At 41.9% G+C, this 16,187-nt stretch overlaps 1 protein-coding gene across 1 annotated transcript in view; it reads left to right on the forward strand.

Moving 5' to 3' along the window:
* Nucleotides 1-16,187, forward strand: part of THSD4 (thrombospondin type 1 domain containing 4) — an 871,621-nt gene that overhangs the window by 63,144 nt on the left and 792,290 nt on the right. Inside the window, exons 2-3 of the mRNA XM_089652473.1 lie at nt 10,015-10,138; nt 14,248-14,317. Coding sequence (XP_089508599.1) covers nt 10,104-10,138; nt 14,248-14,317 — 105 coding nt within the window. The 5' untranslated portion in view covers nt 10,015-10,103. The remainder of the gene's footprint in view (nt 1-10,014; nt 10,139-14,247; nt 14,318-16,187) is intronic.

The following is a 16,187-nucleotide window of genomic DNA, read 5'->3' on the forward strand; positions in this document are numbered from 1 at the left end:
CTCGAGCTCCTCGTCTACACCCGCCTATGCTCTCACCTCAACGACAACAACCTCCTCGATCCCCTACAGTCTGGCTTCCGCCCCCTACACTCCACCGAAACCGCCTTACTCAAACTCTCCAACGACCTTCTAACCGCCAAAGCTAATGGCCACTATTCAGTGCTCCTACTCCTTGACCTCTCTGCGGCCTTCGACACAGTTGACCACCCCCTCCTCCTCAAAATACTACACTCCCTCGGCCTCAGAGATTCTGCTCTCTCCTGGCTCTCATCCTACCTGTCACAACGCTCTTTCAGCGTTACCTATAATGCTACCACCTCCCCCTCACTCCCCCTCTCTGTTGGGGTCCCTCAAGGCTCTGTCCTTGGGCCCCTTCTCTTCTCCATCTACACCTCCTCCCTTGGCCAACTCATACACTCTCACGGCTTCAACTACCACCTCTATGCCGACGACACACAAATCTATCTCTCAACCCCCCACCTCACCCCCTCGGTCTCTGCCCAAATCACACACCTACTGAGCGACATATCAGATTGGATGTCGCTCCACTTCCTTAAACTGAATCTCTCCAAAACCAAGCTCCTTGTCTTCCCCCCAGCCTGAACCCCACCCCCCATTGACTTCTACATCACATCCAACAACGCCAATATCAAACCCGCTCTGCAGGCCAGAGTACTTGGTGTCATTCTGGACTCCAACCTATCCTTCCAGCCCCAAGTCCAATCTTTAACAAACTCGTGCAGACTTCACCTCCGCAACATCGCCAAAATCCGCACGTTCCTAACCCCAGAAACCACTAAACAGCTCATCCACTCCCTCATCATATCACGACTCGACTACTGCAACTCTCTCCTCACTGGCCTGCCTCGCCGCTGGCTATCCCCGCTTCAGTCGATCCTGAATACGGCTGCCAGACTCATTCACCTTTCCAACCGCTCCATTTCCGTCACCCCCCTCTGCCAATCCCTCCACTGGCTTCCGATTGCGCAACGGATCAAATTTAAAATCCTAACACTGACGTACAAAGCTGTCCACCATACTGCCCCGAACTACATCACTGACCTAATATCCAAGTACCGCCCAACACGCACACTCCGCTCCTCACAAGACCTCCTTCTCTCTAGTTCCCTGGTCTCCTCCTCCCATGCCTGCCTCCAGGACTTCCCCAGGGTGTCACCCATCCTCTGGAACTCCCTGCCCCAACCCATCAGATTATCACCTACTCTCCTCTCCTTTAGGCGCACCCTGAAAACCCATCTCTTCAGGGAAGCCTACCTCACCCCCTGCTAACTTGCTGACCTCCTCCACTCTTCCTACCACTCCATCCCCCACAGCTATCTCCTCCTGTACCACTATCCCATCCCTTCTAGATTGTAAGCTCGAAAGAGCAGGGCCCTCGATCCCCTCATGTTTTGCATTGTATTGGTATTGTTCTGTCACATGTTCTGTCCCCCTTTGTAATGTACAGCGCTGAGTGAACTATTGGCGCTTTATAAATACTGTATAATAATAATAATAATAATAATAATTTTATGATTTAAATGGACAATATTTATAACTGCCTAGACGGTTTAGGTTGCAGACATCACAGGCAATGACAGTTTGCTTTGGAATCTTCTAAAGTCAGAAGTCACAGGTGGTCTAAATATGCTGTAAGATGTCGTATGGTTGGGTAAATCCAACTATCAAAGTATATCATCCAAAGTCAGGAGAGCGGACAGCAACCGTGCTTAATCTTTTGTTATTGCTACACAGCTGTCCAGCACTCATGGAAAAAGGAGAGATGATCATAAGTCCAATCCCGCTAACAAACCTTTTTCACTGGCACACAGCTGAACCCTGCCGCCTGCCAAGATAAAAATAAACCTTTAAAAAATGCTCCGGTTTTCCCAGTCAACCATTGAACCATTGTTATTACTCAGAAAAATGGCCACAAGCCCGTAATCATTTGTGAATTTTTGGGTTGTTGTAATGGAACAGTTTAAGAGAAATTTCACTAAATCTAGAAATCAGAAGCTTGTTGTCAATTATTAAAGCTAGAAGCATATACCAGATTGGCTTAGTCTCTCTTCCTAATATGGATGCCAATGTTGCCACTGACGTCACCTACATATTTCTTTTTCAGCTCATGAAAAAATAAATTTTTGTCCTAAAGAATATTTCAGTATATTTTTTTTTGTTGTATTAATACAGGTTAAAAATTGCAAAACTCTAGAAACATGTTGGTAGGTTAATTGGCTTCCTCCCTAGTTGACAATTGTGTGTCTGTTGGTATGACTGCGGTAGGCACACTAGATTTTACATTTCTTCAGAGGCAGTGGCTGATGTAGATGGCTCAGTGTTTGTTATGGTTTGCAACAGTTGTTGGCACTATACAGATCTATAGAACTCTTTGCAGTTGGGGCCAACAGGAAATTAATATCTGGCCTCGTAGTAAACAGTAAAACATATCAGAAAAGAAAAAAATACTTTATTGCCCTTTGTAACCAGTTCAGTCAGATTCTTGCAGTCGGTTTTCCTGCACCAGTTTAAAAAGGAATTATTTGCTTGGGCGGCACTAACAAGTAAGTGGGTGTTAGAGTTTAACCACTTGACCTCTGGAAGATTTACCTTCCTTCTTGACCAGGTTATTTTTAGTGATATGGCTCTGCGTTACTTTAACTGACAATTGCACGGTTATGCAACACTGTATATAAATGAAATTTGTCATTTTGTCCCCCCACAAATAGAGCTTTCTTTTGGCAGTATTTGATCACCGCTGCATTTTTCTTTTTTTTACTTTTTATAAACAAAAAAGACCGACAATTTTGAAAAAAAAAGCAATATATTGTTTTTTTCTGCTATAAAACATATCCAATAAAATAAATCTAAAAAAAAAAATTTCTTCATGAAGAAAAAGAAAATCCCAGTAAACGTATATTGATTTGTTTGCGCAAAAGTTATAGCGTCTACAAACTGTGGGCCATATACTGGAATTTTTTTTTTCGCAGCAGGACTGCGATATTGTGGTGGACATTTTTACACTGACATTAACTGATGCTTTGTGGGAACCAGTGACACTAATACAGTGATCAGTGCTAAAAATATGCGCTGACACTGTACTAATGACACTGGCTGCGAAGGGGTTAAACATCAAGGGCGCTCAAAGGGTTATCTATTTGCTTGGTGTGCACTAGGTGGTGCTTTTACTAGGGGAAGTGAAGGATCGTGTTCCCAGCTTTGCAGGGACACACAATCCTTCACTCCCACACTGTCAGAACAGAGCTCGGCCTTGTTTACATAGGCAGAGCTCTGTTCTGTGTCCTGCCTGATGATTGGCGGGTGCCTGCAGACATCCATTCACAGCAGTAAAATTGCTATAGGGCAGACCTTAAGTGGTTATATGAACTAGTTATTTTTATTCTGACTGGGGCTTATTAAAGTAGAACTATAGGTTAACCTTTTCTTTCATTTTGGATAGAGTCAGGGAAGTTTTAATCAGTCAGATTATTTTTTGCCACCCGTGTCCCATTGGGGAGATTTACCCTCACTTCCTGCCCCATAACCAAGCAGGAAGTAAAATCTCTTCAAATTAAGGGAGTTCCTTGGTGACCCTGCAGGTCACGAGAACTAGTGTCCACATTGGAAATTTACCCCTCTATTATTTTTCTGGGGATAACCCAAAATTTGGTATTTTTTTTACTTTCACTCTCTTTCAATGATAATCGTAAACGGGACAAATCAAAAAGATGAATCTCCCTAACAGGGGCACACACTGTAGTAAATCCGTCTCCACTCTATCCAAAACTGAAAAAAACCTATTGCCTTTATTTATAATTTGCTGCAGGCAAGAGGGGGGGCTGAACATTTGCTCAGACCGTCTAGGTGATTCGGGCAGAAGTGGGAGCAGGTACCTGTCAAAATCAGAAACCCCCCCCCAAAAAAGTGCCCAATAGTTAAAGGGGGGGGAGGCAGACAAGTAGAACATCTACTGTTGGGTGAAGTTCTGTTTGAACAAATGCCATCAGATATCAGCCACACAGAGAATTGATTGCTTGTGCCCAGGTATTGACCCAACCTTGAATGCATCTCTAGTTTAACTAGGATTCTTAGGATTGATATTCATTTAGATTTTTCTTTATAACAGACAGTCATGGAGAAGGATATAGTGGTTGCTGTCATGCAGTTGTGAGTAATCCATCATAATTGCAATGGCAAGTTCTAGTTGGTCTGTGAAGACACTTAACTGTGCTCACCAATCACAAGCCTCATATGGGGATTCTTCTGGTAAGTTGTCCTAGAGGAAAGCAGCACTATCCATTGCGAGCATTATGATGGGTACTCGCTCCAGGGCAGATGCACCAGCAGCACAGTGCATCACAGCTGCTGTGTGCATCAGGGTCCAGAAGGCTGGCCAGGACAATTTGAGTTAGTTCACCTTTTCTTTTTTCATGAAAAGATGAACTTACCCATAAGGTTAGATTTACTAGGTCTTTTATTCTCAATCTTTGGTTACCTGTAGCAACAGTTTTTGGCTGGCACTAGAATCTGTATAGTATACGAAGAGGGAATAACATTGTTCCTAATGGAAGCATCAGAAGTTCTCCTGTCTGGGCCCCATAGCCATTAAAGACTTTTACTAAGCAAGCTTATTGGTAACAGCCCCATGCTGTTGGTAAAAGGCTAAAGAGCCACAAGTTCCAAAGACTTAGCTGAATGTGCTGTAAAATGAAATGTCATTGGATTAATCAAAGTCACTTAGCTTTTACAGTGTTTTCATATGTAAAAAGGATTGTCTAAATTAAAAGGAGCATCACGTTTGTCTGTTAATGTGCATCGTTATGCAGAATACACTCAATGCCTCCATTCTTTTTACTGGAAAGTAATAAATCAGTATTGTCTTCATTTTTCTTTCTGTCACAGAATCTTGGGTTACACGGGGTCTTTTCAATGTACAAAGTACTTGAATTAAATAGTGGAAGGGAAGGCACATGATCTATCCTTGTCACTGTGTAACATCAACAAGAAGATTAACAGCACTACAAAGTTGGCTTTGCTGTTTCTGTGTGTTTGTCTTGTCTTCCACCATGACTGTTGCAGAATTGCCCATAAGGCTACATTCACATTTTTTTAATGTAAAATTAAACAACAAAACATGTATCAATTTATGCATTAGATATTTTTGTGCTTCCATTGTTCATTCACTTTTAGAGACAGCTCTTAGTTCATTAACAGTGTGTATGTTAAAGTACATTGTCAAACCTGAAGAAGCAGAACAACCACGAAATGCGTAGACTGTACATTATATAGCATAGGTCCTAAATTCTTAAGAATACATATATTGTAATCAAAAGAAGATTCTTTTTGTCATGATTTAGTCTACAGTTTTGTTGCCTGTGTAGTTCTTACCTCCTTGCTGCATTGCTTCTCTTAGACTTGATTTCTTTCACATGTGTTGTTTGGCTTCTGTGCTCACCGATGGGCGTTGCCTGCTATTCTGTGGGTTTATATTTCCTTTTCCTTCTATCACTTCTTGGACCGCTTCCCAGTTTGCTTCCCAATATTAGACATTCTCAGTGCAGCCCACATTGCCTAAGCAACTTCCTAGTTCTCTGAGTTCCTGTTTGCCTATTATTGCAAAAGAAGTTGGATGTTCCCAAAGTGCTGTATCAAAGCACATTAATAGAAAGTTATGTGGAAGGGAAAAGTGTGGAAGAAAAAGGTGCACAAGCAGCAGGGATGACCGCAGCCTGGAGAGGATTGTCCGGAAAAGGCCATTCAAAAGTGTTGGGGACTTTCACAAGTAGTGGACTGAGGCTGGAGTCCGTGCATCAAGAGCCACTACACACAGACGGATCCTGGATATGGGCTTCAAATGTCATATTCCTCTTGTGAAGCCACTCCTGAACAGAAAAACAATGTTAGAAGCGTCTTACCTGGGCTAAAGAAAAATAGACCTGGTCTGTTGCTCAGTGGTCCAAACTCCTCTTTTCTGATGAGAGCAACTTTTGCATCTCATTTGGAAACCAAGGACCCAGAGTATGGAGGAAGAATGGAGAGGCACACACTGCAAGATGCTTGAAGTCCAGTGTGAAGTTTCCACAGTCTGTGTTGATTTGGGAAGCTATGTCATCTGCTGGTGTTGGTCCACTGTGCTTCATTAAATCCAGCGTGTCAGGGTTCGCCGTGGCGCGTAGGTCTGCGCATGCGCAGACTGCCAAGACACACTAACACGCGGGAGCTAGGACCTGGGTGCCCGCGGCTGCAGTTGCGGCCGCGCATGCGCACTCACGCACACGGGCGTGCGCTTGTCACCAATGACAGAGCAGGGCGCTCTATTTAAAACCGGCTCTTGCAATGCTCAAGTGTCGTATGGTCTTACTCCTGTTATCCTGTGTATCCTGTAAGATTGCTTGTTGCCGACCCTGCCTGACCCTGATCCATTGACCGTTTCCTGCTCTGATCCCTGGCTTGTCTGACCATTCTTCTGTTTGCTCCTGAACATATTGACCTCCTGTTACTGAACCTGGCCTGTGACCCGTTTATCCTTCTGCCTGCCGCTCTGTACCGTTCTGCCTCCACCGTCACCGACCCGGCCTGTCTGACTACGCTTAGTTCACCTCTTCACATCAGGCTTTCACCCGCTACATGCCACTGGCAAGTACCTCTACCGCAGCTGGTTGTACCAGGGTCGCGACCTGGTCTCGGCCTGCTCCAAGTCCATCCCCACCATCAGGGGCTCTGGTGAACAAGCAGGTTGGGGCTTAGATTCCGTGCCTTGGGGAATTCCGGCCTGTGGGGCGCTAGAGGCTTCCGTCAGTCGGTCCGTGACACAGGGTCAACGCAGCCGTCTACCAGGAGATTTTGGAGCACTTCATGCTTTCTTCCGCAGACGAGCTTTATGGGGATGCTGACTTCATTTTCCAGCAGGACTTGGCACCTGCCCACACTGCCAAAAGCACCAAAATCTGGTTCAATGACCGTGGGGTTACTGTGCTTGATTAGCCAGCAAACTCGCCTGACCATGGCATTGCCAAGAGAAAGACGAGAAACATGAGACCGAACAATGCAGAAGAGCTGAAGGCCGCTATTGAAGCATCCTGGTCTTCCATAACACCTCAGCAGTGCCACAGGCTGATAGCTTCCATGCCACGCCGCATTGAGGCAGTGATTGCTGCAAAAGGGGTCCAAACCAAGTACTGAGTACATATGCATGCTTATATTTTTCAGAGGTCCGATATTGTTCTATGTACAATCCTTCTTTTATTGATTGCATGTAATATTCTAATTTTCTGAGATTGTGGATTTGGGGTTTTCATGAGCTGTAAGCCATAATCATCACAATTATGACAAAATCACGGCTTGAACTATCTTGCTTTGCATGTAATGTGTCTATCTCATATATTAGTTTCACCTTTTAAGTTGCATTACTGAAATAAATGAACTTTTGCACGATATTCCAATTTTCCGAGTTTCACCTGTATATGTTGGATTTAACCTGTGTCATATGCAAATAGAGAATATATAGTGTCCATATAAATTAATGAAACAGGTATGCTGGTATATATTGAATGCATGATCTATCTAAAACTAGCTTAACCACCTGAGAAATGGCAATAATAATAATGACATTTCGTAAGTGATAAGAATGATAAAATATGATAAAGAATGTATACAAAAAAATGTATAAAAATCAAGGATATATAATATATGACACAATGTAAAATTATACATAAGTAAAATGAGTGTTCTTATAAGTTAAAATGGTAGATATATCCAGACTGCCTTATTCATCTGAGAAGTGGTACTAATAGTACTGGTGGTAATAAGTGGTTTAAAAAGACTTCACATATTTAATATATAAATGTATAAGAAATGAGTATGCCTAGAGTTGAAATAGTATTGGTAGGTGTCAACTGTTGTCAATGAAACAGTTTATGTCGATTTCGACATTGTGGCCTGCAGGGGTCAAGGTCTTCATTTCAAAAATCCACTTGGTTTCCAAGCGTGAGACCTGCCTACATCTGTTCGAACCACACCAATGGTGTTGTGCCACGTCTATCCCTACAAATTTGAGGGATGATGGGTCTCTGTGGTGGAAATACCTGAAATTTTTCGATAGTGAGTGTTCTCGGAAGCCTCTTTTGATGTTATATATATATATGGTCACAAAATCGGTCTCGTAGTCTTCTGGTTGTCCGGCCGATATACTGCTTCCGGCACGGGCATTCCAGAAGATATACTGCATAACGAGTATTGCAAGTGATAAAGGTAGATATATCATAAGACTTCCTCATTGTAGGTGAGGTGAATGTTTCAATTTTCTTTTTTGACATATTGCTATGTTGACAGATTTGACATTTCTTACACAGAAAAGAGCCTTTAAGGTTGGTGAATAGGCTAGGACGAGGAGGGGGTTCAGTCACATTGGGAGCAATTTTGTTCCTCAGTGATTGGGCCTTCCTAAAAACAATTTCTGGCTTCTCTGGTAGGGCTTGAGAGAGGATTGGGTCGGCTTTAAGCACATCCCAGTTTTTCTTGATTATCTTAGGGATGGCTTTGTACTGAATGGAGAAAGGGGTGATAAATGGACAAAATATACTCTTTCTCTGTGTTGGTGGACCGGAAAGCATAATATCCGGTTCATTTTGGCTACATTATCAATCTCGGTGTCAAGAGTATTTACCCCATATCCTTTCTCAAGCAGCTTCATCATAGTAAGCATCAATATCAGTTGTCATTATGGGGTATTGTTTGAGGAATGTTGAGGAAAAAAATGAATTTAATCCATTTTGGAATAAGGCTGTAACATAACAAAATGTGGCAAAAGTTAAACGCTGTGAATACTTTCTGGATGCATTGTACATCTCCTGTGCCTTTTTCTTAAACATAAATATCACCTCCACACCAGGTTGAGAAGGGAATTAATCTGAAGCTATAATCCAATGTTGTGCTACACAACAAACCAATCTGGGCTGTATGAGATTGAGAACATCTCAACAACCTCTGATTAATAAATTGCAGATGTATGTACTCCTTCAGCTGTTGTGTATCCATCATACCTTATTAACCTTGTTCATACACCCTTATATGGAATATAATATAAATAAAGAATACAAAATACAAAAATACAGTGAAGCAGCAATGCGTTTCTAACAAGAAGAATTAATTAAAAAAATCTTGCTAGTAGTAAAATGTTTATTAAAAAAAATCAATGTGTCAAAATAAGCAGCTTTTGCTACAATATTCCTTTTCAAACTGGAGCTTTCTCCCACAGTAATTCCTCCATACCACTATATGTCACTGGTCTTCCTTTGACACAGGTGCACCATCTTGGTGGTCTGTTCTCAGACTAATACTGCAAAGAACTGCGCTTATGCTTCATCATAACATTGGAGTTCACTTTTAAAATTATATGAAATGAAGTAAAAGCTAAAACATAAGGGACTGTAACCAATAGCACCCCAATATGTTATTAGTGTTTACTCAACTATGTAGTGTACAAGCTTACATCAGTTCTCAGTGCTAAACTACATGTGTTTTGTATTGTCGGGGAGATCACAGCTGCCTGAAATTAAATTGAATTACATTCTTTTGAAATGATCAGTTTGCCTTGAAAACGAGAGATTTTTAATCCTTATGACTCTAAAAATACATTTTGCTCATAAGTGAAATCTAAGCCTTGAGGTATATACTGCGAGAGGAGCCTACCTGCTCTTTCTTCATCCATTTGTAGCTGTAGTATACTAGTCCACCCCAGTCCTCTTGGTGATTATCTGGCGATTCGAGAATCCCCATTTGTGATACAGGAGAACTATTCTAACATACTTTTACTGCAGACTCCTGGTGGTCTTTAGCATATAGAAAATATAAGAGAGAACGATTCCTTCCAGTTTTTTTTTTACTTTGTTTTCATACTCAGATTAAGAGGCTGCCCATACTACTAATGTTTAGTATTATATTCTTGCTTTTACTTCATTGTCTTTGAGGATAGCTATGTCTAAAATGAGTATATTTATATTTTTTGTCTTTCAGTTTGGAATTCTTTGCTGTTATCTCCAGATCAAGACTGAACCATTAAGTTTCAGGAAACATCTTCACACTTGGGTGATTCTTTATTTCCTATGAACATGGTTGACAGTTTGATTTTATCTTTACGGTGAGTTATTCGTTATCATTGCTGTGGACGTGGGGTTCCAGTAGCTAAGTTTAAGGATCAGTGCACAATTTTGTTACATTGAACATGTCATCCTCCCAAAATAACATGCAGAAATAATATATTCGCTTGTCATTACAGCTGCTTTTTTTACTGTTGCTGCTCAATAGATGAAAGAGCATGGTTGTAGACTTAGGTGTTATTTAAGTTCTTTTTTGTTTTTAGATAAAATAAACAAAACTCAAATGTATTTGATATGTTTTTGAAACATTTCATGCTCGGACTTTGATTTTTCAATTGGTTTTCACCTGGTCATACTGCTTGATGCTCATTCTCTCTGTTCCCTCCTGTGCGGCTGGGATCTATAGAGTCCTGTATGAGTCCATGTGCTGTCACTCAGCCAGCTTGAGAGGGACACATGGAGGAAAATCCACACCTCTCCTCCTTCTTCACAGCAGTGACAACGGCTTCCTGTGCGGCACGCTGACAGGTTACACATAGAGAGCTTGAGCGCACACATAATGGAGACTCATACAGGACCCCATAGATCCTGGTGGCACAGGGGCACAGAAAGTATGGCTATCAAGTAGCATGGTCAAAGTACAATTGAAAAAGCAAGCAACGAGGAGGACCCCCCAAAAACATCAAATAAATGTGGGTTTAGTATTTTTATCTGATTTAAGAAAAACAAATGTTGACTTTAAAGGAGAAGTAGGGCTAAAGCTCTCTTGACTATACTTCTCCTATGGATCAGAGAAGTGCACTTCATTCTACACTCCTCTGGCTCGTTTTCATCCAGCAGTGGGCTAAATTCTGCAGCTGGCTGATGTCACTGAGCTGGTCCAGGCTCTGGAGAGATCCTGACTTTAATATCAGGAACCACTCACATTCCTGCAATAGAAAGAAGGGCAAGCCGCACACTGGAGGGTAGATGAATATAGTGTGTATTTATTAATCCATAGGACACACAAAACACCAGGACATGTTAACGCGTTTCACACGATCTCGTGCTTAATCAGTTTGTGATTAGGCACAAGATCATGTGAAACGCGTTAACAGGTCCTGTATTCATGTCCTGGTGTTTTGCGTGTCCTATGGATTAATAAATACACACTATATTCATCTGTCCTCTGGTGTGCGGCTGACCCTTCTTCCTATTGCATCGTGTGTGGTGGCAAGCCAGAGCCTGCACCTGTTGTGGATTGATCTGGATTGTTTGCATGAGCGGTATACCTTTTTTGTTTTTTGGATTCAACCCCATTCCTGACCGGCAGCTGGCTCTGCCTCTCAGCATATCGCTGGGAACCTGAGCCAGCTGCTCCCGCCCCTTTACAGCTCTGCGCTCCAGTGAGCACTGGAGGGGTCCAGCAGAAAGCCAGTGACTGATGGGCACCGGTTCACTGCTCATTGAAGACCAGAAACTGAGCAATCAGCAGCCTTTGATCACTCAGTTCTTGGTCTTAGAGGTGGCAGTGGAAATGTTCAGCATCGGTCTGATGCTGCATTCACCTAGGTGAGTATGTAGCTTTGTTTTTTGTATATCCCTGAACTTCTCTATTAATAAATTGTGTTTCCAAAGTTTTATCAGAGTGTTAGCAATGACAACTCTCTACAATCTGAAACTAGATTTTTCGAAAACTTTGTTGGTAGGGTCCATTTTCATTAATATATTGGTATCAGGGGCGGACTGACCATTTGGAAACTTGGGCACTGCCCGAAGGCCCGGGGTCAGTAGGGGGCCCCATGAGATGCCCCTGGTACCTTTTTCATAGGCTTTTTTTGAGTTTGGGCAAGGACACAGGAGTTTGGGCAAGGACACAGGGGCCCCATGATCCCCTATTACCCGGGGGCCCAATGAGTTGTCAGTCCGCCCCTGATTGGTATGTAACTTTACACTTGGGTACTATGTGCTTTTTAAGCACATCTGAAAAAATAAATCCCAGCAAAGAAGATATCTGAAACTGACCTCTTGTGCTGCCCAAGCCTGGTCACTGCAGTGGTAAGGGCAAATCACTTGCTGAAGAATCTTCAGAAACCAACACTTGCAGGTATTCTCCTTACCTGCTGCTCCCTTTGGCCCATGTGTCACTATTCTAAGAAATCAACATTCCCAGAAGTGTCATTTTCTGAATTAGGTAGAACAGGAGAGGTGTTGAACTTCTTTGCAGGGAGATTTTTATTTCAGGTGTTACGCTTCTTTCATATAGTTGGACGGGGATAAGGGTGGTTGAGTTGCAGTTTTTCTGCCCCACCTTCCTTCCCCCCTTCCTGTATCACATGTCTGATGAATGGGTCCTGAGTGGTCCTGAAACCTTGCACTTAACACTGTTATGTGATCACCAGATAAACATTTGGACTTTATTTCAAGGAGTCTTGGTTTGCTGGCGACGTATAGTTTGGCTTCCTTCCCTCTCCACTTAGAACATAACATGCAGTCACTTGGGATCTTACACATGCCACAATGCTTTGCTTTACTGCAAAAATTATGCACAAATGTCCTGTTTGTACTGCACCACAGAGAAGAATGAGCAGAGCTCATAACTTACTGTACCTGTATGTAATTCTGGTCTGTCAATGTCCAGTTAATAAGCTGCAGGCAGGACAGTTACACATCAGCGTCACCTTTATAGCTGTGCTGTTTGTCAGAGGTGGGCAAATCACAAAACTGGCTGGACAGAATTACACTTCACATATGTTCATTTCTAATATGTAATTAGTTGCTTGTTTGTATTAGGCAAATACAGTGGATATAAAAATTCTACACACCCCTGTTAAAATGTCAGGTTTCTGTGATGTAAAAAAATGAGACAAAGATAAATCATTTCAGAACCTTTTCCACCTTTAATTTTGTTTGAGGTGATTGTAGCCGTATTAGTGCATTTGAGGCAGAAACAATTGAGTACTGTCCGTGATACTTTTTTTATGTGCACTAACATACAATTTTGAGGACAAGCTTTTGGGGTATGTCCCCTTCTTCAAAGTCCAAGCAGTACACAAACCTTCAGGCTTCTGCTAGAAAGCTGAACATGAAGAAGAACTTCATCTTTCAGCATGACAACTACCCAAAGCATACATCCAAATCAACAAAGGAATGGCTTCACCAGAAGAAGATTAAAGTTTTGGAATGGCCCAGCCAGAGCACAGACCTGAATCCGATGGAAAATCTGTGGGTTGATCTGAAGAGGGCTGTGCATAGGAGATGCCCTCACAACCTGACAGATTTGGAGTGTTTCTGCAAGGAAAAGTGGGCAAATATTGCAGTGGCAAGGTGTGCCATGCTGATAGACTCATACCCAAAAAGACTGAGTGCTGGAATAAAATCAAAAGGTGCTTCAACAAAGTATTAGTTTAAGGGTGTGCACACTTATGCAACCATATTACTTTAGTTTTTTATTTTTACTTCCCTTCACCTAAAAGATTTCAGTTTGTTTTTCAACTGAGTTGTACAGTTTATAAGTTACATTAAAGGTGGAAAAAGTTCTGAAATGATTTATCTTTGTCTCATTTTTTTACATCATAGAAACCTGAAATTTTAACAGGGGTGTGTAGACTTTTTTTTTATCCACTGTATCTGCTTTTGGAAAACAACATCGCTCATAGGGGTTGATTTACTAAAACTAGAAAGTGAAAAATCTGGTGCAGCTCTGCATAGAAACCAATCAGCTTCTAGGTTTTTTTTTCTTTTTATCAAAGCTTAAATGAACAAGCTGATATTAGAAGCTGATTGGCTATCATGCACAGCTGCACTGGGTTTTGCACTCTTCAGTTTTAATAAATGAACCCCATAGTTTTTAGAAAGTGTTGAGTTGTGCAAAGGTTTTCCTTATGTTATTATACACCTGCGTAGTGCTTGTGTGCATTTTAATGTAATGTAAACAGTAATAAAACATTAACAGTATCTCATTAAATTCTGTGTATATGTATATACATACATGTTCACTCAGTTAAACATCTGTAATATAGCAGTGTCTTATTAAACACACACTGCAAGCGTACGTCATTATGAAGGAATCCAGCATCTGTACTCACTAGTCAATGTGCTGGTATGCGGCTGGAATGTTGTCGTGGATATTAAGTTATCTTTACATTACCAGCTCTGTTTTTCTTTGCAGATTGGTCAGCTCCATAGTATTGTTAGGATTTCAGCTGGTTGTCTCCCAGCTGTCAGTTGATCACAGAAAGGTAAGACATTTCCAGCACACTTTGGCCTATTGTTGGTCTCTGTCTCCTTAGCTGCACTGTTTCAGGCTTTGATGAAATGCAGCCAAGTTCTCCCTTTAAACTGATACCTTGCCATGAAGATTTGTAATGTGGAAACATTTTTGTGATATTTTTGTACATATGTTTTTTAGAAATTAAAATGTTATAATTACCTGCACAATGGAAAATGTCAGTACATCAAGAGTCTGCAGTAAGCACATGTTATGGCTAAAGTGTCCCTATAATCTTTAGTCAGAATGGCTGAAGAACCAAGTTAAAATAAAGTCAGCATGTAAACACTTAGCTAATTATAATTATATGCTACCAGTTATGAAAAACAAATGCTTGATATTTTAGTGCCCTGGGTGGAATTTAGCTGCATGTACAGTGAACATGGAATAGACTAGTCCCTTTTTTTTTTTAAATTCTTTTTATTGTTCTCTTACATAAAAGATACAAAAGTTGTAAAATAAAACTGTTACTTTAAGTCCCCTTTCAGATGGACAATTCGATCAGGTCCACCTGTCAGTTTTTCAGGTGGATCTAATCAGAAGGTCAGTGCATTCCTATGGACAGGCGGGTTTAAACGGACTTGTGTCTGTTTACACTCGCCCAGGGGCGGACTGACCATTCGGGTACTCGGGCACTGCCCGAGGGCCCAGGATCAGTAGGGGGCTCCATGAGATGCTTCTAGTACCTTTCATAGGCTTTTTTGGGTGTGGTTTGAGTGTGGGTGAGGACACAGGGGCCCCATGATCCCCTATTGCCCGGGGGTCCCATGAGATCTCAGTCCGCCCCTGCACCCGCCTATCTCCGGGTCCGATCCGGTCCACTTACAAAATGGAAAGGGATCCATTCTCTTCCATTTAGCTGGATCAGATTGAAGGATAGTCAGGTGAAAACTGCCAGCGGAGTACATATAGAACAAAACTGGTTTGTCCATATCTGGTTGGCAGAAACTGAACAGACACGGATGTGTTATCTGCCCTTTCTGCTATGATCAGCAGGGTATCTGTTAGCTGATCAGAACAAAATCCGGCCTGTGTGAAAGGGGCCTAAAACTCTTACGTTGTGTACAACTGTTGCAACATAGTCTCATTAGTTTCTTATACCTCTTTAATTTTATGAGAAGAGAAGTGGAGTTAGTGTTGACAATTCTGGAATCAGGAGGCTCATAGCTGAATGTGGCCATATCAATTGTGAGTTCGTTTTGTAATTAGAATAATTTGTAATGGGAGCCTTAGCTTAACCACATCCTGCCCGCCCGCAATGTACTGTGGACAAGCCGGTTGGTATAGGTGAAGCAACTTACCTGTATGTCGCTGGCTACTTCCGGGTTTAGGGCACAGAGGGAGCTGGTCAGCAAGTCCCAGCCAATGATTCACGGCCGGGACCTGCAGATCTCCTGTGTACAGTTACAGCCCAGAGCTCTGTGTTGACAATCAACACAGAGCTCTGTACAGAGAAAAATAAAAGCAGGGGTGAGAAACTGAGATCTATTAGTAAAAGCAGCACATTTTACACACATTATACATAGTTACGGACACATTTAACCCCTTGATCGCCCTAGATATTAAGCCCTTCCCAGCCAGAGTCATTAGTACAGTACAAAATATAATATTATCACCGATCACTGTATTAATGTTACTGGTGATATCAGTGGCAGTTAGTCAGTTCCCCCCCAGCATCAGTATCAGATTGCCCACCGTACTTCATCCCATTATAGATCGCTGATCACCGCCATTAGTAGTATTATGAAAAAAATAAATAAATAAAAATTCTAGTATATTTACCATAGTTTGTAGACGCTATAATTTTCACGCAAACCAATCAATATACACTTATTGGTATT

Source organism: Staurois parvus, unplaced genomic scaffold (assembly GCF_062004578.1).
Source record: "Staurois parvus isolate SC_StPar_1 unplaced genomic scaffold, SC_StPar_1.0 ptg000682l, whole genome shotgun sequence".
In the NCBI taxonomy this organism is placed as follows: domain Eukaryota; kingdom Metazoa; phylum Chordata; class Amphibia; order Anura; family Ranidae; genus Staurois; species Staurois parvus.